The sequence below is a fragment of the Corythoichthys intestinalis genome, chromosome 2 (assembly GCF_030265065.1).
Source record: "Corythoichthys intestinalis isolate RoL2023-P3 chromosome 2, ASM3026506v1, whole genome shotgun sequence".
Lineage (NCBI taxonomy): Eukaryota > Metazoa > Chordata > Actinopteri > Syngnathiformes > Syngnathidae > Corythoichthys > Corythoichthys intestinalis.
Genome location: NC_080396.1, coordinates 54,912,217 through 54,938,403, shown reverse-complemented (window position 1 = coordinate 54,938,403; position 26,187 = coordinate 54,912,217). Strand labels below are relative to the sequence as shown.

At 37.7% G+C, this 26,187-nt stretch overlaps 2 protein-coding genes across 6 annotated transcripts in view; one reads left to right on the top strand and one right to left on the bottom strand.

The window, feature by feature from the left end:
* LOC130907496 (leucine-rich repeat-containing G-protein coupled receptor 6) overlaps window positions 1-20,937 on the top strand; it is a 68,836-nt gene extending 47,899 nt beyond the window's left edge. For all 5 annotated transcript variants that reach the window (XM_057822664.1, XM_057822655.1, XM_057822672.1 and 2 more), the window contains 14 exons: window positions 2,074-2,289; window positions 2,406-2,477; window positions 9,729-9,797; window positions 10,246-10,317; window positions 10,437-10,508; window positions 10,847-10,915; window positions 11,487-11,558; window positions 11,680-11,745; window positions 11,823-11,894; window positions 14,681-14,752; window positions 14,971-15,096; window positions 15,850-16,004; window positions 16,736-16,819; window positions 16,915-20,937. In XM_057822664.1, the coding sequence (XP_057678647.1) occupies window positions 2,074-2,289; window positions 2,406-2,477; window positions 9,729-9,797; window positions 10,246-10,317; window positions 10,437-10,508; window positions 10,847-10,915; window positions 11,487-11,558; window positions 11,680-11,745; window positions 11,823-11,894; window positions 14,681-14,752; window positions 14,971-15,096; window positions 15,850-16,004; window positions 16,736-16,819; window positions 16,915-18,167 (2,470 nt within the window). In that variant the 3' untranslated portion in view covers window positions 18,168-20,937. The remainder of the gene's footprint in view (window positions 1-2,073; window positions 2,290-2,405; window positions 2,478-9,728; window positions 9,798-10,245; window positions 10,318-10,436; window positions 10,509-10,846; window positions 10,916-11,486; window positions 11,559-11,679; window positions 11,746-11,822; window positions 11,895-14,680; window positions 14,753-14,970; window positions 15,097-15,849; window positions 16,005-16,735; window positions 16,820-16,914) is intronic.
* ube2t (ubiquitin-conjugating enzyme E2T (putative)) lies at window positions 18,788-26,139 on the bottom strand. Its single transcript, XM_057822736.1, has 7 exons — window positions 25,991-26,139; window positions 25,627-25,736; window positions 23,032-23,101; window positions 22,854-22,959; window positions 22,670-22,768; window positions 20,255-20,338; window positions 18,788-19,979 (listed from the first exon to the last, which is right to left on the bottom strand). The coding sequence occupies exons 2-7, from the start codon at window positions 25,733-25,735 to the stop codon at window positions 19,860-19,862; spliced, it is 588 nt and encodes a 195-aa protein (XP_057678719.1). The 5' UTR covers window position 25,736; window positions 25,991-26,139; the 3' UTR covers window positions 18,788-19,859.
* Between the last annotated feature and the right edge of the window lie 48 nt (window positions 26,140-26,187).

Below are 26,187 nucleotides of genomic sequence, written 5' to 3'. Positions count from 1 at the left end.
TAAACCTTGGGAACTGGCTAGATATTAGATAAAAATTAGGGCTGTCAAAATTATCGCGTTAACGGGCGGTAATTAATTTTTTAAATTAATCACAATGAAATATTTGACGCAATTAACGCACATGCCCCGCTCAAACAGATTAAAATGACAGCAGAGTGTAATGTCCGCTTGTTATTTGTTTTTTGGTGTTTGGCGCCCTCAGCTGGTCCAACTGATTTTATGGCTTTCAGCAGCATGAGTGAGCATGGTGTAATTATTGACATCGACAATGGCACGCTATTAGTTTATTTTTTGATTGAAAATTTTACAAATTTTAAACAAAAACATTAAGAGGAGTTTTAATATAAAATTTCTATAACTTGTACTAACATTTATCTTTTAAGAACAAGTCTTTCTATCCATGGATCGCTTTAAGAGAATGTTAATAATGTTCATGCCATCTTGTTGATTTATTGTTATAATTAACTGCTACAGTACTTATGTAACGTTTGTTGAATGTATACTGGACTGTCTCAGGAAATTAGAATACACAATATTCTAATTTTTTGAGACAGTCCTGTGTATATATACAGGACTGTCCTGTGTATATATACAGGACTGTCTCAGGAAATTAGAATACACAATATTCTAATTTCCTGAGACAGTCCTGTATATATACACAGGACTGTCTCAAAAAATTAGAATATTGTGTATTCTAATTTTCTGAGACAGTCCAGTATATCCGTCTTGTGTCTTATCTTTCCATTCCAACAATAATTTACAGAAAAATATGGCATATTTTAGAGATGGTTTGAATTGCGATTAATTTTTAAGTTGTAATTAACTCGATTAAAAATTTTAATCGTTTGACAGCTCTAATAAAAATATAAGGTATATTACTGGTACTTTGTTGTCTTATTTGTTTTTCAAGGAACGTGAAGAAAAGGGAGCTGGGGTCTAATATGTTGTTTTCCTCGTGACTGTAACACAATTAACGGAACTGGGTTTAGAAAAGGACAAAACAAAAATTAATTAAATGTGAAGGACCAAAACAGACAAATAGGGGATGTGGCCTGAGAAAATCATGATGTCAAATTCATTTTGGTTCGTGGGCCAAACTTATGGCAATTAGATCTCATGTAATCCAGACAAGTATATCTTTGGCCAAATAAATCAACTTCAAGGCAGGCATTGACCAATCCATTCATTCGCTCCTTCGGGCATTTCTGGGATGCTTTCTGTTGATTTGGGGGCATTTCGAGGTTACTTCCTCTTGATTTGGGGGCATTTCCAGGTTACTTCCTCTTGATTTGGTGTCACTTCCTATTGATTTTGGGGCATTTTTGGGTCACTTCCTTGTTAACGCATTGTCTGCCATTGGCAGTGTTAGACGTCCAATCCATTTTGACTGGGAGAGGGCGAATGAACGAAAGTAATCGCGGATACAAAAGTGATTCAAGTGCAGTAGTGCACGCACTCGATCGTACAAATCACAAATCTTTGGTGTTACGGTGCCGATGTTAAAATAAAACTATGTAATTTTGCAATATGAATGCGATACTTTGTGCAATCCTGCGGGCCGGATTAGACCCCTGGCGGACCGCCTCCGGCTCGCGGAGAGTACATTTGACACCACTGGTGTATGCATTGGTGCATTTCCGTCTGTTTATTTCACACTCATGCCATTGGTTTTAGGAGTTTTGTTTTTGGTTAAGTCATTTATTATTATTATTGCCAATGAATAACTTAAACGATACAGTGTTCGTGTCTTTCTAAAAGTAATTTACTGTCAGGATGTGAGGGCGCCAGCTAATTAAAAGAGTTAAGCCAGAATGAAAGATTCTAAGAACCCTGACACTCCCTTCTTGTTACACTCTGCAGGATTATGAATGATCACATTATAAAATACTGTAGCTACTGTACATGCCTGTGCTGGTGAAACTAAACCATTTTTTTTTTCATGGAAGAAACCATAAGTGCTTAACATTACAGGAGAGTCAAGCGTGTGTAATCCTCATAAATACATTCCTTGAAGCTTAAAGTGTTTTAAAACCACAAAAAACAAACCACAAGTCTCATCTTCAAACTCCATAGGCGTCTGGATGCTAACCTCCTGTCTGAAGTACCTGCTAGCGCCTTTAGAGGGGTTCGCTCTCTAAGACACTTGTGGCTGGATGACAATTCCCTGACTGAGATCCCAGTAACGGCCCTGGATGCTCTACCCTCCCTTCAGGCTATGACCCTGGCTCTCAATAAGATCACTTATATCCCAGACTATGCATTCGCCAACCTCTCTGCACTTGTTGTACTGTAAGTACAGAATGCAGCGACTGTATTTTTCTGTTTATTGATGTGGTAATGGTTTTATTATACCAACAATAAAATACAAGCAGACAAACAAAAAAACATTTGTTTCCTCTTCATAGACATCTCCATAACAATAGGATCCAGATCATGGGCATGAGATGTTTTGAAGGTTTACACAGTCTGGAAACTCTGTAAGTATCTCAACACAACAATTTACATATTCAAAGACATTCTAATGCATGAAAAAAACATGCCACTTAGCGCTCCAATTTATCCATCTAATACATGTATTTATTCATTTTAAATCTGTTTGGCTTACCTGGTTCTCTCAGATTTTAGGCAAAGATTACAGGGATAAGCAAAAAGTATGAACCACTTTCATGATGCATTGCTTCATTTTCCAAGCATCATCATGGAATGAGTCACTGACAGATTCCTCAAAGCAGACCTCTACAAAAGGGGTTTTGTGTTCTTGAATTCTCAAAAACAAACTTGTGCTTGGTTTGTTGGTTCTTGTGCTGTAGTGTGTTTTCTGTTTTTTTTTTTTTTTTTTTTTTTTTTAAAACGATAATTAACCGATTAGATTTTTAGTAATTCTCTTATCATATTAATGTTGCCGTGCTGCAGGTGTTAACAGTGATTTAAGACAGGAAGTAAAACTTTGATTGTAAGTACAGTGTAACACTTGCCACGTAGCTGCAGTTTTTGCATGCTTTTCATTAATAAAATAGCTTCTTTCTTTTTAAATGTACAATGTAGCTGCAGTTTTTGCATGCTTTTCATTAATAAAATAGCTTCTTTCTTTTTAAATGTACAATCATAGACTTCATAAACTATTGGCATGACACGGGAAACGGGGTCGGTTCGTAGGGGGCCTATTTTCAAAAACTTCAAATTAAAATATTTTCAAAACCAAAGCTGCTACCGACCTCAAACCAAAACACGCCTACCTACAGTACCTTAGCCATATATGAGTCTCCATGAGCAGCGGCCTCAAAAAATTCAAAGTCGTTCCCTAATAAAATCCCGATTGTTCATTCATTCATTCATTCATTTTCAATGCCGCATTTTATTTTTTATATAAGTTTAGCAAAATTTAAAATGGCTATAAAACTCTCAGGTTTTACACTAGATGCACAAAATCACCAAATGCAGAGATAATCACCTATATTTTTAGGATCAATAGCAATATTCAATAACCAGCAATATCGTATAGGTTTTTGCCCAAAATACCAATTTATTTTTCTTTTATTTACTGCATGTTTTCAACAGCTAATAAATCACTCAATTTTCACATCAGAAACTTCATACTTGAGGAAAGCATGCAGAATCAATTATGATATATACCGTAAATAGATTACTAATAAATTCTATATGGCGGAAAACACAGACAAGACTGAAAAAGCAGTTTCTGCTCTTGCACTCATCTTTAAAAAGAAACTGCTGTATTTTAAGCCAAAACAACTGTTGTGTTTGATAGAACAATATGTCTATATGCTGCCATAGCAGATTCATGACGCATTAAGCCCCCGAACTATTTTTAATTTGTCCGTTTTACCCTGAAAACCCCCGTTTACAGATCTTGCGCAACCGCTTTTGTTTCAGCCCAGGCATAAAACGAAGGTAATTAATTATATTTATTATTCAAAATGTGTCGTTTTTAGCTAAGAATCATTAATTGATGTCTCATATTTCGTTTAAAAAAAAAAAAAAAACGACTTTAAAAAAATATTCACTCACATATTTTAAACTTTTGAACAAATTATGTCAAAATGAAAAAAAAGGTGTCTGTAAAAAAGTCACGGATATATACCTCATAACTATCGCTTAATTGTATTTTTTTTATTACTGTCGCATTTTGTCCGATATGTGATAAATAATCGATCCAAACAAAGAAAAAAATAAAAAATAAAAAATAAACTTTAAAAGGGTAAATATATGAAAAAGAAAACCTCGACCACTCCTTGATGTCTGCGATTTCTGCATCGCGACCCTTGTTATATTACCATGTTTCACCCATAAAAACCCAGAAAATCCAGCTGTGGCCATTCACAGCTGTGTCTTGACACTCAGTGATACATGCTACATTGAGTTTTTGGATCGAAACACGGTAAGTACGCAATAATATCTCGTTAAAGTCATGGCGTCTGTAATTCTGCACTCGCGTGCTCTCGCCTCCAGTTAGGGTTTTGCTGTTTAAAAAAAAATAATAATAAAATAAATAAATAAATTAAATACCCTCCTGTTCAAAAATTTTCCTCCCCCAGAAAATGAGATTTTAAGCTTTCCAATGATGTATCACACATGCATATCGGACAATTTTGAAAGTTGGCCAAATTGGGGGTCTCAGAGCGGAACTTCAAGTCACATGAGTGTTTTCCGCCATATACAATCACAACTTTTTATAGATTAGAATAGCCCAATGTACAATGAAATTGTGGAGCATATCCCTTTGCAGTGCATGATAAGTTAAAATCTTAAAAATGACTTGCAAGTATAAAATCTAAATAAACAAATGTAAAATGCGTATGCGATAGCCCTATGTACAGGCAGTGCAAATAATGTGAGGTAGCAGCAGTTTGATTATGAAGTCTATGGTACAATACTAGTATGATGGACAGAAGAAAAGGCTTGCACCATTTTCCCAAATATTGTTGTGATTATAAAGTAATAACAAGTATCGACATACAACCCCTCAGGAAGTGTTTAAAGCAAGCATACTTATTTAAAATAACCCAAAAATTAATTACATACTGCTTGAAGTACACCCTGAGAAAAAAAAAACAGGAACACAAACGTTCATTTGTTGTGCATCCTAAAAATAGTTTCAGTGTTATAAGGTACTTAAAGAGGATTTTCATTTTCTTCAATATTGCACTGTAAAAATAAATAAAATATTGAATTAAAAGTTGGTACAATTTAGGAGTTAGAAGTAAGAATAGTTTAGTTACTGCAACATCAAAATATAACTTTTTTTTTAATTTGAGTTGACAAAAAATTTTTTCCTTAGCAAAAAAAAAAGCAAAATTTGGAATATTTAATTAAGTTGCTTAAATTATTTTAAATAACTAAAAATAATTCATTCATAATTGTTATTAACTTATTCATAAACTTCAGTGAAGTCTTATTTTTGCGTTTTTTTTTCATTTCTCAATGATATAGTTGGTAACAGAATCCCTCTTATTGTGAACCAGAATTATTTTCACACAGACATATAGAAAATGCAGAAAAGTACAGTCTTAAAAGGGTGTTTGTGTCTTTGAGCAAGAAAGATTGTATCCAGCATAGGTTATTGTGGTCTGATTAATACAATGTTCCTTGAATAATGCTTGGGAACCTGATGAAGTGTAGCGAATGACATGTTCCTTATTGAGAGATTGTCTTTTGGGGAAATGCGTGTGTTTATATGGGTCTATGAACTCAAAATAATGAGTAACACACAACTCGCGACGACATCGTATGATATGGAAATACATATCTGATCAGGGTTAGGGTCAGATGATTCTTTCCTGAATTCAATAGGTAAATGTACTAGAGATCAACCGATACGTTTTTTTTTCAGGACTGATACAGATACCGATTGTTTATAGTTAAATAGGCCGATAACCGATTTTTGGAGCAGATATTCATTTGCAGTAAAAGTGTAAAAATTGGGGTAAACATTTTTAATAATGCAAATACTGAACTTCATTGAAATGCCTAACGTATGTTTATTGAATCACACAAATACAAAATAATAGCTAATAATACGGGCTGGCGTGTTTCAGCGGTAGTCGTTCCCGTCGAATCTCCTTGAGCAAGACTACTAAACCCCATGTTGCTCCTGGTGCTGCGTCACCAGTAGGTAAATAAGGATATAGTGTGAAGAGCTTTGAGGGACTAAAAAAGGTGCGAAACCCTCAATAAAAGTGTAACTCCATTTACCATTACCATTTAACCAATCAGAGGAAAGGGTGAATACCAGTATAGGAGACACCTGGCAGGAGAGAGAGGCACGGTAACATTTGAGACAAAATAACCCACTTGTAAATTCATTTTTTCATATCTGCCGGTCGGATTGAAAAAAAAAAAAAAAAAAAGGCCGATACCGATATACGTAATTTCCAAATATCGGCGCCGCTGCCTATCTCTAATGTGTACCAACTAATCCATCCTTGGTAATTCTAGTTAATCTCACACAGTGATATTTTATGAGAAATTCAAGTGGCTATCTACATCATTTTATCCCATTTTGTAGTATGAAAGCCATTATTGCATTAAGCCATCAGGCAACCAATATACAGTATATTCCACACAGGATATTGATATTGAGCACTGACATTTCACAACATTCCCTAAAACAGCACATACATGTCTTTGGCAATATTTATATGGGGCCAGCATTCAGGTAAAGGTCAACACTTTGGTTTTTAAAACATTCAGAAATGTTCTCATTTGTCATATTCCTGTACGAAATGCAACACGCGGCAACACCATCACGCACAGAGAATATCATGATAAAAATCACATCATTCCTGAATTCCATCAAGCCCCGCTAACTTGTTAGATCCGACAACTGTTCACCGATTTTAGGGCTTAGGAAGAGATCTAACTTTTGCATGGGACGGGGTGGAGCGGCTGAGCAAAGGCGGTACGAGAGTTTATAGTGAATGTTCTACTTAATTTTTTTAAATAAACCTTTTGATTGAGAACGCTTCATTGTTCAGTCTGGTCTCTCTTACAAATGAATAAACCGGACTGGTGGAGTATATTGACATTAGGTCTAACTAAAAAAAAAAAAAAAACGTCATGACAAATTGACATCATGCCGAGTCTTAGTCAACACAACCTTACTGCACACCTGTAATCGGCCAGTGTGTTAAATAAAGCTCACGGATTTATGTCTGAAAGCCATGACATACCAGTATGTAGGTTCTGGTTCACATTAGACAGTAATGTTCTGGTGCATTATGTCTTAAAGCAGTGATAATGTTGAAAGCCTTTCAATACACGAATAAGGTCATGAGTTTCCTCCTAACTACAAAAGTGTTTCGCATCATATTTCACTGGTAACAACTACTTCTTGTACTCAAAAAGGACAAGATTCAGAAAAAGAATTGAACAAAACATCTGCACATCGACCCTCAAAAAGGGGTTAATGTAAACATGATCAATATTTGGATTAATCTGGTTTTAAAAAAAAGAGCATATTTGGTAAAAGCCTGAATACAAGAATATTCAGGTTTTTATACGTGTTTGCACATTTAATACAAACACACTACCAGAGGTGGGTAGTAACGCATTACATGTACTCCATTACATTTACTTAAGTAACTTTTAGAGAAAAATGTACTCCTAAGAGTAGTCTTACTAAGCTATACTTTTTACTTTTACTTGAGTAGATTTGTGAAGAAAAAAACGCTACTCTTACACCGCTACTTTGGGCTACACATGAGTGGTTACATTTTTCCTCTTTATTCTGTAGATTAGATTTATTCTTTCTTTTTAGCCAGTGATGCATCGAAACAATAATCACGACTCCATTATACCAATCAGATGCAAGCCGTTCTCTATCGTCACTCCAGTCTATTCAATCATGTGGTGTTTTTAAAGCACCGTAAAAAATGAAGTATTTCCTATCGAGCAGTGTTTTTCAACCTTTTCTGAGTCATGACACGTTTTTACATTGGAGAACATCTCGCGGCACACCACAAACCAAAAAAATGTTGCAAAATTACTTTCTGTGCAGTATACTTAACTTTAAAATGATTTCTCAATATTTATACTTACTCAGTGTGAAACTTGAGCCTGTTCAGATGAACACAAAGCAGATATCCTAGCAGGAATCATCGTCAACAGCTCTCAGTCTCTGTTATTATTTTTTATTGCAGTTAGGCTTGAAAAGCTCGGAAATATCAGACAGGGGACTTTACCAATGTCTTTAACCACATCAGGGCCGAGCATCTCACTGACAATAGCTTTGCAGGCAGGTCTCTGCCACAATGTGGGACTTTTTGGATTTAGCAACACAAGGTAACTGGCTTTGAGGGCTTTCTCATATACCTTTGTAGTTTTTCTCAAAAAAGTTGCCTGTTTCTCTGTTTTCATGAAGTCGAACAAAATAGTCCATCGACTTGTTTTGAAGTGACGGGTGTTTCGTTTGGAGATGACGTTTAGGATAGCTGCTCGCGCCGTGTTCAAGAACTGCTCAGCTATCTACCCATCAGCCATCTTGCTGTCCTCGACAATGTGTGAAACACAGTCACCACATATAGATAAAATGGAAAGGACACTTTCGTGTATATTGACTCTTGACGAGTCTAATCAAATGATGTACAGTAGACGTGCTGTGGTCCACATTGTCACGGACAGCATGGTTGCTAAAGGCTAGAAATCCAAGCGGTTATTGAACGTGACACGAGCAATACTTCGCTCGTCTGGACACAACGGCAACTTTCTATTTAATCATTCCTTCCTACTGCAACTCGGCCTGTCAAATTAATTAATTTTATTATTAATTTCTCGTGGCACACCTGACGATCTCTTAAGGCACACTAGTGTTGAGAAACACTGATATAAAGCACTGCCCTCAACATGACTCGAAAGCATGGAAATGAACCTTTCTCCAAGTTTTTATTTGGCACAGATTGACCACAGAAAGCCAGAGATATTGTCCTTTTAATGTCATTAATAAAGGAACTCTTCACTATAGAGGGCACTCATGCTCTTTGGATGAATAATGCTTCATTTATGTGTTTTTTTGTTCTCTCGTCAGAATTCAATGATTTTTTTTTTTTTTTTAACTCTTTGGCTTAATGTGGTTATGTAATGGGTTATAGTACAGTATCATTACAACAACAGTTGATACAGATAACTTTGTGCTCAGAAAAAAAAAAAAACATTGTTTAAAAAAAAATCCAACATAAATAGAAGCAGTTACTCAGAATGTTACTCATTACTTGAGTATTCTTTTCACCAAATACTTTTTTACTTGTACTTGAGTACATTTTTTGGACAACTACTTTACTATTACTTGAGTAATATTATTTTGAAGTAACGCTACTCTTACTTGAGTAAAATATTTGGCTACTCTACCCACCTCTGCACACTACAGAACTGGATTACTACCGAAAACGTGATTCTGAAGAGGGGTATTGACTGCATGTAAACATAGCCAGTGACAGCAACAGGTGTTGTGATACAGTTTCCAAGGAAAATAATGATACCCAAATAATAAAGTGATTGCAACAAAGATCACGCAAATGTCCCTTCAGCTTCTCGGAGAGAGAAAATTACCTGTATTGTTTAACACACACGCATATTGCCAGAAAGAGGATTAGATGATTATTCTGTACATACTTAAGTTTTGATTTCCATGCCCTTTGGGTGAAACCCCTATTGAGCCATGAGTTTCCATTATTTTATTTCACCATGGCAACTTGATGTTTATCTATCTTTCGTAGGGATTTAAATTACAATGATCTCCAGGAGTTCCCTGTGGCCATCAGGACACTGAGTAAGCTTCAGGAACTGTGCGTACACACACACACACCCCACACACGCACCCCCACACAAAATAACACCTGCCCAACATGACTATCATAGCTGCATTATCCCCACTAATCCCGTTAAGTGAATTTAATGTGGCACTCGGATACAATCTCTCTCACCCAAAGCAGGTGCTGCATCCCACCCCCCAACTCACCCCCCACCCCCACTGCACAGCACAGACACACACCGACCCACAGTCTTCATACAAATTCAGCAGATGTTCCACAGCACACACGTGTTACAGATACAAACAGCATACGTGTTCATGTTCAAATTTCTTGTACCCTAAAATGTATTTCAGCTGTGCAGCGGCAGGTGCAACATGACATTCCTCTGTCACACCACCACACAACCACACCCACAAAGACAAATCAGATCCGTATTTATAGACAACCTAACTATATATTCCCTATTGACTTTAATTTTCAGAGGCTTCCATAACAACAATATCAAAGTCATCCCCGAAAGGGCCTTTGTGGGAAACCCTCAGCTTCAAACCATGTGAGCTCAATGCTTTTGCTTAACGCTACATGAAAAACTATACGGCTTTTTCAGTAAACAGCTCGAACAATATGCCACTCCATTATGTATAATTATATATATATATTTTTTTTTCACAGCCATTTTTATGAGAACCCCATCCAGTTTGTGGGAAAATCTGCTTTCCAGTTCTTACCAAAGTTACACACACTGTAAGTATGTGGTCAGTAGAAAATGGTTTCAGTTAGTTCGCCCAAACACTACTTAAATCATTGTGCGATCCATGCGGCGAGAGCAGGCGTATAAAGGTCTCCTGAATTATGTTGTATTCGCATATTGCTCTGTTGTTATCTGATGTGGTGAGAGTGTGTGTTGTAAGAACATGTTGAATAGTGTGACTTATGATGTTTAGTGAGACAGCCAAAACAGCCTGTACTCTATTAATGTTGGATGATGGTTATAATGAGCTGTTAGACAGTCTTGTGGAAAAACATGTATGTACCAGGGAAAGTGAGCACCTTTCAGACACTACATCTTTTTTCTACTGCAGTTCCCTGAACGGAGCGAACTTAATTCAAAACTTTCCTGACCTGAAAGGAACAACCAGTCTGGAGATTTTGTAAGTGTCTGTTTTGAGCAACCACTTGCAAAAAAAACAGTCATATTTGCTAACTAGGCACAGCTTTAACACACCTGATAACTAAGATGGCACATGCACCAAGGTTGAATCATTAACATAAGGAGCGGTTCCATCCATTGGATTGTCCTAGGTAACCTGCTGTCCTATCTACGTGAACAAAGACAGGTGGTTCAATTCTGACTCAAATGATAAAAACAGAAGGGGAAAACCATCACTCATCGATATTGATATGAAATTATAAACACCATCACATCCCTGAAGCTATTTTGTGATTCTATTTGCATCGAACAAATAATAACTACAGAATGAGAGACCTCATAGGTACTCCCTTCATGATATAAACAATAAAATGGTTGACTGTTAAGTCTGAAACGCATGCATTAACAAGGATATTGGCATAAAAAACGCATGTTTCAGAATTCATGAAAATTTAAGTAACCTACAGACAAATTAAGGACTGTCAATGATAGGTTTGAAGGAGATCAGTATCTTCTTTGTTACTTGTTTGCACTTCAACCATAATGAGAGGATTGTCTTGCTCACTCTTTAGGACTCTGACTAAGGCGGGTCTCTCAACTCTCCCTCTAGATCTATGTGAACAGCTGCCTCACCTCAGAGTGTTGTAAGTATATGCATATACAGATGTGCCCGTATAGAGTTGGAAAAAAAAACTGCAGATGCACAAATGTCAAATTATGAGCAGGATACCCTAGAATCAACAGTGTTTTCTTTTTGTGTTGTAGGGAGCTGTCACACAACCAGATACGTCATCTGCCAAGCCTTTGCAAATGTTCTTCACTCCAAGAAATGTGAGCTTTTGCTACCACAACCTCACAAAGTGGTACACAATGATATTCACCTCAATGGCTCACATTTTTCTCAACAGAGGGCTTCAGCATAACCAACTCACCCGGATAGAGTCCAGCACCTTCCAACAGCTCATCTCTTTAAAAATGCTGTAAATCAAACTTTTTTCTTTTGCACATGTTTAAAAGGAAAGTTTAGTGTTAATGACCTTCATGTGAAAAATGGTTGCTCTCTGAATCTAAATATGCAAACCCCGAATTACTTATAATTACTATCACAAAGAAAATAAGGTTTAAACACAGAAAATGACACAGCTCATAGATGTAGTCATTTTGGGACAAACGTGACATTGATTATACCCACCCTCCTTTGTCCTGGAGGTAACATGCAGACTGGCAGCCAGGATGTCCGAACGCACGAGAAGCCTGCGAGTTTATCAATTTTGGGCAGCATGGTGTTAAAAAAAACAAAAAAAACACTACATGACTGTACCACACAACCTTATTGGAGCAGCAGATTGGGAGCCGTAAATACAACCCACGGAAACAAAATTCAGCAACGTAGACCAACCTAGAACAACAGTAGTACAATAAAATGCACAGCATTCCTCTTTGTTTTTTCATCGGGTAGAATCAGTGTATTTGTATATACAGTCATAGACGAAATTATTGGCACCCCTGGAATTTTTCCAGAAAATACAGACTTTTTCACAGAAATTAATGCATTTCAGTATGAATGTGTTTATTTCTCGGACCTGCATTGGAAAAACACAAAAGAGCTGAGGAAAAAAGTCAAAATTGACACAATTTTAGACAAAACTCAAAAAATAGGTTGTTGGCACCCTCTACTCATTATTTGGTCGCACATAATTTGGAAGAAATATAAGAAAGCAGTCACTTCCTACAACCATCAATACGTTTCGTGCACTTCTCAGATGAAATTTTGGACCACTCTTCTGTTGCAAACTGTTCCAGTTCTCTCAGATTTGAAGGGTGCCTTCTTGCAACAGCAATTTTGAGATCTCTCCATAGTGTTCAATATGATTTAGATCCATACTCATCCATGGCCACCTCAGAATTCTCCAGCGCTTTGTCTCCAACCATTTCTTGGAGCTATTCTAGGAATGTTTTGGGTCATTGTCCTGTTGGAACACCCATGACCTCCGACGCAGACCCGGTTTTCTGACACTACACCCTACATTCCAGCCCAAAACATTTTGATAGTCTCCATATTTCATGACCCATTGCAACCTGTCAAGGCACCCAGTGCCAGAGGCAGCAAAACAACCCCAAAACATCATTGGACCTTTACCACGTTTGACTATAGGCACTGTGTTCTTTTTTTTGTTGTTGTAGGCCTCATTCTTTTTTCTGCCATTGGGCACTGGTCTCCAACCATTTCTTGGTGCTATTTGAGGTATGTTTTGGGTCATTGTCCTGTTGAAACACCATGACCTCTGACGCAGACTCAGTTTTCTGACACTACACCCTACATTCCGGCCCAAAACATTTTGATAGTCTCCAAATTCATGATTCCTTGCACACTGTCAAGGCACCCAGTGCCAGAAAAAAGGAGGCCTACAAAGAAAAGAACACAGTGCCTATAGTCAAACATGGTGAAGGTCCAATGATGTTTTGGCGTAGTTTTGCTACCTCTGGCACTGGGTGCCTTGATAGTGTGCAAGGAGTCAATTTGGAGACTATAAAAATGTTTTGGGCCGCAATGTAGGGTGTAATGTCAGAAAACTGGGTCTACTTCAGAGGTCATGGGTGATCCAACAGGACAATGACCAAAAACCAACCTCAAATAGCAACAAGAAATGGTCGGAGACAAAGCGCTGGAGAATTCTGAGGTGGCGATTGATGTGATCTAAATCCCATTGAACACCTGTGGAGAGATCTCAAAATTGCTGTTGCAAGAAGGCACCCTTCAAATCTGAGAGACCTGGAACAGTTCGCAAAAGAAGAGTGGTCCAAAATTCCATCTGAGAGGTGCACGAAACCTGTTGATAGTTATAGGAAACGATTGCTTTCTGATATTTCTTCAAAGGATGCACAACCAAATATTGAGTTGAGGGTGCCAGCAATTTTGTCCAGCCCATTTTTTTGCATTCTGTGTAAAATTTTGTACATTTTGGCTTTTCTCTTCAGCTTTTTTTTGTGCGTGTTTTTCCAATGCAAATCCTAAAAAACTAACACATTAATACGGAAAGCATTTTTAGTTGCGTTAATGTCTGGGAGAAACAATGTATTATCTGGATAAATTCCAGGGGTGCCGAAAATGTCGTCCATAACTGTATGACTGCTCGCATGTAAACAACATCACAATCATAATAGCCTAGGAAATTAAGGGTATAACTGACACCACGACCAATGGAGGCCTATCGGAAATTCTCGCATTTGATTGTCTAAAACATTTCTGCCATGTAAAAATATTTACTCACAGCAATTTTGTCTACTTACTTGACACTTAGGTTTTACTGATAATTTTTGCTTCTATTACACATCATGAAAATGAAATTCCATTGTTTTTTTTCACAAATTGTTATACAAGATTACCTTTGCTGGGAGGCACATTATAAAAACGTTCTCCCTCATTATGTTTTAAATGCATCTATGTCAAGACCCAACTAAATTGACAATATACGCCAACATGGTTTGTAGACTACGATGTTGCAAACAGGCGTTTTAAGGCTTCTCAAATTTTATAGGTGAGCCAAACTGGCCATGTATGTACAAATAGATATCCCAAATTAAGTGAGATGTTAAAGATGAATGAATGAATTAAAGACTAAATTAACTAAAGAGAAAAGGATTTCTGTAACTACCGATGCAGTAACATGCAGTTTTACTGACATCTACTGGTCACAGACATACAGTACCGTATCGTAAAATTGTCAAAATATAATTCTTTCGTTTTGTTTCCTTATTTTGTCAGCGATTTGAGCTGGAACAAGATAGAGTGGATCCATACAGATGCCTTTGCCCCTTTGCATTCCTTGGTCAAATTGTGAGTAACACATGGTGATATATATCAGTTGACTATTATTATTATAATGTTTCCTTTTATGTTGTCTTCAAGATATTCACTGTCAAAATCGTGTTAATGAACATTGAGTGAAATACTGCACATCTTGTTGATATATAATTTTTTTTTTTTTAACTTGAAGTGGAGGTACTGTATCTGACAATCAACGCCTTGTTTCTTGATTCCTTTATTCATTTCAGGGATCTGACTGAAAACAGGCTGAGCTCATTGCCATCTGCAGGCCTAGAGGGTCTTACTCATCTCAAGCTTAGAGGAAACATTGAATTGTATGATGCCTTCAGCATCGATCAGTTCCCTCATATCAGGTAAATTGCCAAAATACATTCTAGAGGGGCTCACCGGTCTGGATCAATACATCGCATGATTAGAACAACGATCAAATCAAATGGATTAAAACACAAAACATTGATCAGCAGCGTTATCTTTTAGATATTTGGTTGATAAGAATGGTTTTCATTCAAATGTCTAAAATGTTTCAGGAACAGAATTGTCAAACAAGTCAAAATTGCATTGTACTTTGTATTGCTTTAGGCGAAATGTAAATGAGTGTGTTAAATGTTTGCAGAATATCGTATTAAATCGATAAAAGGCTGTGATTCGAAACAAGATTTTTAAATTCTTTATATTTTCTTTACTATGAGTTCATCTAAAATCATGCTTTTCTTAAGAAAAATCCTATATGATTAGGATGGTTGTCAAAATAATTGAAATTATAATTTGGTCATAATTGTTAAGCTCTACCAGAAGGTCAGGTTCAAACCTCAGCTCTAATAGTTCACTATAAATGTTCACTATCACTCCCAGAGGTCTTAGCAGTGCCTTACATGCCAGCAGCCAGTTTGAGGTATCTTAATATGATACTTTGCATAGCACTTGGGCTATAGGAAAGTGCTTAGTCTCATTGTAAGTAAGTACAGTCCATTTATCATTTTTTGTACCACACTTGGTGTGCAGTGGACACTACCCATTGCCATATAACAATCAAGCTATTTCATCACATCTTTGTACAACTGTGTTGGAACATGTGCCAATAAAGCTTCTGATTTTGTCTGTGACAGGGTGATTGAGATGCCATATGCCTACCAGTGCTGTGTTTATGGTTCATGTGATAGCTACAAGACTGTCAGCCAGTGGGAGACTGAACAAAGCAAAACAGATGATGGCATTCACAAGAGAACTGTTGCCATTTACCCTCACCACACTGACACACAATGTAAGAAAGTACCAATTTATTATACATGGGTCTGGGCGATAAATCGATTTTATGCATTATTTATTTTTTTGAATTGTCGAAATTGTGAATGATTTATAAACTTTTTTCTCCGTCTTTTCTTCTTATAATCTTTAAAAAGTATGATGGATTTTATTTTCATGCCACATCGCCCAATTATACATATCAAAACCTTTATTCATTCAGCTTCTGTGCCGCTCATTCTCATGAGGATCATGGGTGTGCTGTAGCCTTTCTTAGCCAACTATCGTCAGTAGCAGGGCAGGGCACAAGGAGACAAACAACCATTCATGCACACATTCATATCTTTGGGATACTTTCAAGATGAGTTAGGGCCAGATAATGACCCTGAAGATTTGCAAACAGGCTGGATAGGCGCCCTTGAGGACCGGACTTGGGGACCCCTGATTTAGTGTTCAGTCAGCCTATTTTTTTCAACATGTTTTTGGGATGTGGGAGGAAACTGGAGTACCTAGAGAAAACAGACACTGGCACAGGTAGAACAGGCAGGCCGGAGCTCGGGATTCAACCCTTGATCTCAGAATTGTGAGGTGGACGTGCATATGTTAAAACATAAATATGAATATCGTATTTGGCTGTTCGAGACAGTGGTGTCACAGTCTGCTTGTATGAATGTGCAGACAATTCAATCTGTCTACTTAGTGTGAGCTTGTATGTTTTGGCGCACTGAATTTTGCCCCTAATGATTTCAGATGACCCTGAGGACCTAGAGGAATTCCAGCTGGAAATAGAGGAGTCGAAACTTCCAGCCAGTGTCCAGTGTACTCCCTCACCAGGTCTAAAATATTTCAACACTAAAATTGAGAACTACCGAAAGATTTTATTCCACAGATGATGGATTAGATTTTTTTTTTTTTTTTTTGTGCCACAGGTCCTTTCCGTCCCTGTGACTCTCTGATGGGAAGCTGGTTGGTTCGTGTCGGACTATGGACCATTTCCTTGGTGTCTCTGCTTGGAAACTCTTTGCTTCTTCTTTCTTTATTCAACTCTAACTGCTCTCTGTCACCACTACGATTCACAGTGGCATGCATGGGTGCCTCTAATTTGCTAACAGGTGTTTGTACAAGCACCCTGGCCCTTGTAGATGCATTAACAATGGGAGACTTTAGCCACCACGGTGGCCCTTGGCAAGGAGGCCTTGGATGTCAGGTGACAGGATGGGTGTGGGTGCTTGCCTCTGAAGCAAGTGTTTTACTTCTGATGTTGGCAGCTGTACAATGTGGAGTAAGTGTGACATGCGCTCGTAGCTATGGGAAATCACCGTCATTGAGAAGTGTACGTATATTCGCACTGTTATGTTTGTTTCTCTCATTCATCCTAGCCTGTTTTCCTCTAATTGGAATTGGGGAATATGGATCCTCGCCATTCTGCCTACCGACACCTCTGCCACCTTCAGTCTCTCAGTTACAATCTGCCTTAATTTTTCCCTTAGTGCTTATAATGATGAACACCCTGTGCCTACTCATTGTAACATTTTCATACATCCGACTATACTGGGAATTACTTAGAGGAGAATGTGAGGGCTTGTGGGACTGTGCTATGATCAAACATGTCGCCTGGCTGATATTCACAAATGGACTCTTGTATGTGCCGGTAGCTTTCCTCTCCATCTGCTCACTGCTGGGTTTCATATCTCTCGAAGAGGAGGTGCTGAAATCAATTATTTTGCTTCTACAGCCTCTACCTGCCTGCCTAAATCCCCTACTCTTCCTTCTTTTCACACGACACCACTCCAAGTATTTTTTCTGGTATCGCTCAAAAGCACCTCTTCAGCTTCGCCGCGACCCCACCATAGACTCATTGGTTTCTGTGGAGACTGAGAAGAGCTCCTGCTCTGAAACATCAACACAACTTTCTCTAAATGATGGTGAAACCCTGTGCACTATGGGCTCTGCTGTCCATTCTCGAATGGATCCAATTCGATTTTCTCAGTGCTCTTCCACTTCCTCAGTTCCCCTCATCTCTAGCCAGACACCCATTGTCAAAGCCAAAGGTAAAGAGAGAGTGAGAGAGCAAGGGAGCCATGACAACAAAGGATGTCTGAAGACTTTGACTCAAGATACTTGCGAAAATTGCCCGATGCATCACTCAACCACGACCAACTCTGTTGTTCAAAATCCGTAAATTACCAAGCTAACTGCCTAAAAAGCAGAAACATTACATTCAAAGGTCATGTACAGTGGCAGGAAGACCAATCTTGGGCCAAGTCCAGTAAGAACCTCTTAATGAGAGCACATGTATCTGGTGAGTTCTTTTGAGACACAATAAGTGGTAGACTGCATCTCAAGAGGGAAATGGCAACAAAAAGTTTCCTCTGCAATAAGGATTTAAAATACCATTATGCAAATGAAAATGACACTTTAAGAAGCTATCCAGTGGACTGCATCAGTCGCAGACTTGCATATCTTCGAGAAAGATCCAGTGAAAGCTGAGTCATTCATGAAAAATAAGACACCCTGGAGAACTTGCAGCATGGTGGACTTAAAAGATATCAAGAACAGATTTCTATGTAGAAATGTTATATCAAAGTGTGATTGATCATGGGAATGCAACAACCAAGTTACAAATTGCTGGCTATGAATAACTATATTTTTGTCTATTCCTTTTAATTTACACAATATAAAGGGATTAATTGTCAGGCACCTAGGGTTATTAAGCTAACAATTTTAAATGTGTGCAACAAATTAATGTAAGTAACATTGTTCTTTATTAAATACAGGATATCTACTCCACAAAATATGCTTGGGAAAAAAAGTTTGGTTGGGATTTAGCATTTATTTTAACATTTAGGGTAGACCAACAATGTGTACACTTTATGCAATGTAACTACCTCTGAACTAGCACGGTATCAAGTAGGGATGCACCGCTTCCAGCATTAGATGAAATGTTATGGTGGGGTTGTTCACCCACTCTGGCCCTTCTCTGTCCTGTCAGTACAATATCTATGTTGTATATATAGTAATGCAAAAAAAATAAGACATGCAAGTCCACGTACAGTGAAAGTTTCACAAATTCAATGATTACTTAATTGCTCCACCATTACATAATCTAACACCTCAAAAAATGACAACCTGCTCATTACCTTTGTTTAAAACAAATTCCAGAACATGCAACAAGTATTACAATGTACAACTCCAGTTGTCCTGGCAGGTATACTTTAGAACTGAAATACATATGTTACAAGCTGCATTTACCGTTAGGTGAAAAGTGCAGCAATACAGGGAGAAAACAATATAGTTCAATGTTAAAAAGTGAATGGTAGATAACACTTTACTCCAGAAAAAGTTTAAGTGACTAGTATGAAATGTTCAAGAAGTTATCACATCATGCTTTTAAACAGTATTTATTAAAACAAAACATTTCAGCATCAGTACTATTGCAAGTACTTGATATTGGTGAATACTCAAATGTAAGTATTGTCTGAAATAAAATGGTACCTGTGCATCCCTAATATTGAGTCATTACAGATTTTAAAGCTTTCTTTTCCTATTATAAAACACCAAATATATATTTTTAAAATATATCAATTCATAGACGAATTAAATACAAACATGTGTTGCTATGTAAGTTGTAAATACTATTGTATACTGTACAAGTGAGAAATACGGTTGAATAAAACAAGCTTTATTCTGTACAGCAACCACTCAGCCCTCAATGCTTTATGGAGCAAACATCACTGTATTCTCTTTCTCAAAACAGGCAACAAGCAGGCAATGCTTATAAATATGTAAATACATCAAATAATAACAAAATGAACACTAAAAAATGCATACAGATGCATGGAAAAATATTTAGCTGAAACAAAGATGGTTGAAACTATAAAGCAGTTTTTTTTGCCAACTCATTTTGGTCCTGCACAGCATCAGGCAATGCTCTCTTGCGTGACGGTACGTTCTGATTTCGCAAATTGTCTTTGTTGCTGGTCTCCAAGAATCCCTGAGCACATAGATGTACACCAGTTTGTAAGCTAAACACTACCGTATCGTACTAACTAAATGTGCCGTCTAAAATAGATGTGTAGCATTAAGACTTGCCTAAGAAAATACCATCATTTGTAACAGCTGCTCATTATTGTACTAGTATAAGTACTGTGATCTGTGATACTTATTAAGATCTTTTGCCGATCAGAATTAGCTAGTTTGTTTTAATGAACAAAACGAACGAAATATTTTGCTTGTTGTAAAGTTGAAAGAAATATTTTTCTGTATTACCTTCATCTTCTGAACAGCATGTTCCTCGGTCCATTTCCTGGCCTTCTGTGTAAACAGCTGCTTGTTGTATCTGAACTCTGATGCCTGTGTATAAATATTAAATGGTAAATAGAGAGGATTTACTATGTATAGCATTATTATCTACACAATTGTACGATCTTTTGTGTTGTCACTGTTGACTCTTCTGACAGTGCATCATGGGAGAGTGTGGTAAGAACCACCGTATTTCTTCATCAAGTTAAACCGATTTTCATATTAAGAGGAGGCTTTAGCAAGGCAGGTGGCTCACTAATTCTGCGTGGTCAATTATATGACCTTTTGGGGGGGGCCTGCCTGAATTTTTTTTGAGGGAATTCCCACAGAGGAAACAATAGCAGTGGGCGATCGGGAGATTCAGTCTTGTGTTCTGTCATATTAGTATGCTTGTATGATGATATATCACTGTGATTAATTAAATGTTTCTCAAAGTGCTTCACAATAGTGAAACTTGTTAATCTGTAGTCTACGCTATAGATGCAATTGTGGAATAACTACGTTTGACATACCAAGAGCTGAATTTCAAAAAGTTGTATAACCGCCCCCTTTTCTGTATTAAAGCAACACTAGGTACTTTTCAATCTTTATAAAATATTTTCATAACATTTGTGATGATACGTCGACTGACAACTAGTTGAATGACACCTCTTAAGGGCGTCTGTATTGCTTTTACCAGCACTAATCAACTTACAGAAATCAACAAACTAGAAATGTGCGGACTGCTTTACGGCATACGTCACTTCCCTCCATTCCCCATTCATTATAAAGATGGAAGTCTATGTAAACGCTTTCGCGCGAATTCTGATGGCTGAGCAACAACATAGAAAACGTTTTGCCCCAGGAGCAAAAAAAAAAAAAAAAGAGGCTACGAGGATACCCAAGAATAAACACTGGCCCCACTTTCACTCGCTGGTGTGACGCCTCCCCCTCCCCAACCATACTCGTCAACAGTGACGAGTTTGGGGGTTTGGGGTTAGCCACACTAAGCCAGACGGTTGCTAACTGTCAAAGGCTATTGTTTAGCCCCGATTGGATTCATTACCCTATTACTATTCATCCTTCACACAGAGGCTGGAAACAGAAATATTGTTTTATCCATCTACAGGCAACAGGGACATCATGAATTTAAAACACTGTGCGGGTGTGCGCTTGTCTTCATGGGAAACGCAGTCTTCCTTAAGGAAAAACACTACCGCTTTTGTCCACTGGCATCACTAAAATCGACCAAAACTGAAAGGTTGCCTAGTGCTGCTTTAAAACACGATAAATTTACAGTACCGTCATTGCATACATATGTATATGGCAGAAAACACAGACAAGACTGAAAAAGTTGTTTCTGCTCTTGCACCCTTCTTTAATATAAACTGCTGTGTTTTAAGCAAAGAGAACTGTTCTGTTTGATAGAACAATATGTCTATATGCTGCCATAGCAGATTCATGGTGCATTAAGCCCCCGAACTATTTTTAATTTGTCCGTTTTACCCTGCAAACCCCCGTTTACAGACATTGCTCAACAGCTTTTGTTTCAACCCAGCCATAAACAAAGGTAATTAATATTTATTATTCAAAATGTCTGTCATTTTTAGCTTGGAATCATTAATTGATGTCTAATATTTTGTTTATGAAAAAAAAAAAAAAAAAAAAAAAAAAAAAAAAGCGACTTTAAAAAGTTATTCACTCGCATATTTTAAACTTTTAAAAAATTTATGTCACAATGAAAAAAATGGTGTCTGTTAAAAACTCACAGATATCTACCTCATAACTGTCGCTTAATTGTATTGTTTTTGTTACTGTCACATTTTCCCCGATATGTTCGATGATAAATAATCGATACAAAGAAAAATTGAAAAAAAAAAAAATGTTTAAAAGAGTAATTATATGAAAATGAACATCTCGACCACTCCTTAATGTCTGCGATTTCTTCATCGCGACCCTTGTTATATTACCATGTTTCACCCATAAAACCCCCAAAAAGTCCGGCTGTGGCCATTCACAGCTGTGTCTTGACACTCGGTGATACATGCGACATGGAGTTTTTGGACCGAAAAGAGGTAAGTATGCGATAATATCTCGTTAAAAACATGGCGTCTTTAATTCTGCTCTCGTGTGCTCTCACCTCCAGTTAGGGTTTTACTGTTTAATTTTTTTTTTTTAAATGCCCTGCTGTTCAGAATTTTTCTTCCCCTAGAAAATTGAGATTTTAAGCTTTCCAATGAAGTATCACATATGCATATCGGACAATTTTGAAAGTTGGCCAAATCGGGGGTCTTAGAGTGGAACTTCAAATCACCTGAGTGTTTTCAGTGTGTACATTGGGTATCAGTGGTGTGATTGTTATTTGCTACACAGCAACTAATAAATTAATTAAATATAACTCACTATATCAGCCATTAGAGGATCATCCGGATTTGGTTCAGCCATCAGAAATTGGATGGAAGTGAGAAGTGTTGGGAGATTCAAGGAGGGCCTCCAGGCTCCCTGATTACACAAAAAAAGAAACCAGGAAATATTTCAATCCACCAACATCACCATTCAAGCAATTTGTTTTGTCCACTGTTATAACCTTTGGAGGGAGTTTGAGAGCCTCATAACAGATACGTCCAGCAGTGTCAACGTTTGGGTGGTAAATGGGAGTCAAGAATCGAATTTTCGGTGGCTCAAAAGGATATCTATAAAAGACATGACATTCTCATTGAGTAGAGTAGGCAGCATTTGAACCGTTTAAATGTTGCACATATTACCTTTCAGGAATTTTGATCTCCAGGGAAAAGACGCCGCCTTCATATGGAGTTCCTGTACCACCAACTATTTCTGCAAAGCAAAGGGCAAAAGCAATTTACTCTGCTTTCTTGTGGATTATATCGATTCCCGTACAATATCACTGGGCGATAAATTGATTTTATGCATTACTGTCATTTTTAGACTATAAGCCGAGCCCACCAAATTTTCTACCAGTAAACTATTTGGTCATACATTAACTGCACTATATGATAAGACGCATGGATATTCACAACTAAAAACATCCAGCTCATTAGACTGTTAAAATCCACATATATACCATACTGGACTATAAACCACATGATTCAAAGGAGGGGAAATAAGTAGCCGCTAATTAAGGATGCAACAATACTCGTTTTTATATCGAACCATTCGATACACCCTCTTCGATTCAATACGCAAAAACATTCGATCCAAATGAAAAGCTCCCAAAAGGTTTTTTCCGAATTTATTTTTGTTGTTGCTTTTGCTAAAATGTCCATGTAAGCTTTGCCTTGATAAAACAAACTCTGCCGCTAGCAGCCCCCCCTCCTCCGCTCCTCCCCCAAACCGCCTGGATTGTGGGAGGTGTGGCGCACGAGGATCATTGCTCGTGAAGAAAGACAGAAACTTTAGGAGGCGGCTTGCCGGCTTCAATGTTGTACAGATCCGTTGTTTGGCAGCATTTTTGGTGTGCTGCTGTGCTATCCCCACTCGTACAAATTTAACAAAGACTGTCTTTACGGATACATACAACAAAGTCCGCCAATATATTGTTGCCGACTTGGCTGCTATGAACAACCTCGCTTTGACAATAGACAGCTGCACACCCCGGGACGACACTGAAAGCTATCTCACGGTTACATGATGAACAATGAGTGGCAAATCAAGAGCGCTGTACTTCAAACTCGTCCTGTTTATGAAAGTCGATTGTCAAATGCTGGTGTTGTGCAGTAATGAGCAGACGTGACTTTTTTTAATGCCCGACAACACTCGTGCGCACACACTAGATATATTCAAATAGCAACCTAGATATGCTACGTTAGCACAAGCGCCCTCCCCGTCGCATGCCGTTGGCTGCGTGACCCCAGAGTGATCATGAGACGCATAGTCCATATACTACATCTATGAATTAAAAACCGCCAGGACTGAATGGAAGTTAAACTGGCCAAATCAATCCATACCAGTGACTATAGATAATGCTGCAAATATTGTTAATTCAGTACGTAACACAGATGGACTAGGACCACTAATAGGATATTTTGCTCATGTGGTAAACATACCTGCGAAGAGAGTAGTAGCAATAAGTACAAACAGTAAAGATTGTTCTACAAAATTTCTTCAAATCACTAAGAAGTAAGCACATAAATATTATGCACTATAATGCATGTTTATATGATGGCATTGTTAGGTTTTCTTGTTAGCAAAATTAAAAACAAACAAAAAAAACACTTGTATTTTTTGTTTCAGAGAATTAAATGTATTGAATCAAATCGAAAATCGTACCGAACCGTGACTTAACTGAATCGTTGCATCCCTACTGCTAATACACTGAAAAAATAGTAATTTGAATTTTTTTCTTGTGGGTGATTTGAATTTCCCTTACTTGTTTGAGCATATGTTTTGTCTGATTGAGCCATGCCCTAAACCCTTGTCCTAAATCTGCAATGTTTTTTTTTTGTGTGTTCCACTGCATTCTAATATTTTGTCAAACGCACATATAGAAACAAAGTACACCTTTTTACGACGTGATGACACAATAGGGGGGCGTGGCTTGCTCTATAGCTAACCTTATTTCTAACCCTAACCTCAATTGTGAGACATGCCTACCAAGAAATGCCTCGTATCGCACCATTGGGGTACAGATGTACCAACCCACAGACAGATACAATTGACTTTTCGCAAAAGCTTCCCTTACTCCCCTGAGTTACTGATGCTATTCTGTCAAGCTTCGTGACTCCGGCAGCATGGCATTCCATGGCAAGGAGACTTATACCAGAGTGTGTGCGTGGTTTATTTTATTGCAATAGCAGTGCAATATCCTCCAAATCGGGTTAGCAATATGTAGTGCTCACTTAACAGCGGTCTCTAGGACGTATGATTGGTCGACGGCCGTCCAGGAAGCAGCATTTGCAAAAGATCAATAGCAAAATAAGATGTTTTTAAACGTATTTGTGGTTCCACCTTATAATTCAAGAGTCCATCACACTTAAAACAATTAAATTCATTTGGATTTTCTCCCCCAAAAGCAATCTCTTTGTTCTCATTGTGGGTGGGTGGGTGGGTGAGGCAATATTTATTTATTCTATTTTATTATTCTGCTTCTTGTTCATGTTCAATGATCTGTTGATTTATTACATCAAGTTAAATGTTAGTGTAATTATTATGTTAGCAACATTTTTTTTACATTTGAAAAATCGTTTTGTAGGTCAAATTGTAGCTCTACAATCTTGATAACCTACAAATCGAATCGTGAATTTTTGAATCGATACAGCCATGCTGAATACTAAAACGACCAGTGACTCAATGCAATATCGGGAGAGGGGAATTTCCAAATAAAGGCTAAAATTACTGCTTACGAGCCTGCAAGTCGTCAATGTGTTCCTCGATCTGCCAGCATGTAATCCCCGGTGGTGGTTCGTTGGTCAACATGTCAAGTTCTCTCTTCAAACGGGAGCCTCGCTGCATACTGTTGTTGACAGCAAATGAATGTCGTTATCGTATGAAAAATTGAATTTGTGGCACTACACAGAATACTAAATATATTATCTTCCATACAATTATACCGTGGACATAATTTTATGACATAGAAAAAGACAAATAGCACGTTTTCGAACTTAAAATTAGGTAAATGTTGCTTGCTAAAGTCTGAGTGTACAAAGTAGCATTGTACTTCAAAAAACACATTTACACGCATCGTTCACGATGCAACGGTACATTTACTTGTATTGCTCTGTTTGTCCGCTTCTTTGTCGCTTTTCGGCGGTCGTTTTATGATGTGAAAAGCGAGTAAACTGCAGTTCCGTTTATATTTCCCTCTCAAGTCACAACATCAGCGATACTTCTTCTTCGTGTTGTGAATGAGGGACACGCTGACCAGCTAAATTAACACATGCGCCATCTACTGTTCAAAGTATAGT

Coding starts and splice junctions, on each gene's coding strand:
- ube2t (XM_057822736.1), bottom strand. CDS start 25,735: ATGCAGCGAGGCTCCCGTTTGAAGAGAGAACTTGACATGTTGACCAAC. Junction 23,102..25,626: donor CATTGACGACTTGCAGGCTC/GTAAGCAGTAAT, acceptor TTTGCTTTGCAG/AAATAGTTGGTGGTACAGGA. Junction 20,339..22,669: donor ATCCTCTAATGGCTGATATA/GTGAGTTATATT, acceptor ATTTATACACAG/GCATCAGAGTTCAGATACAA.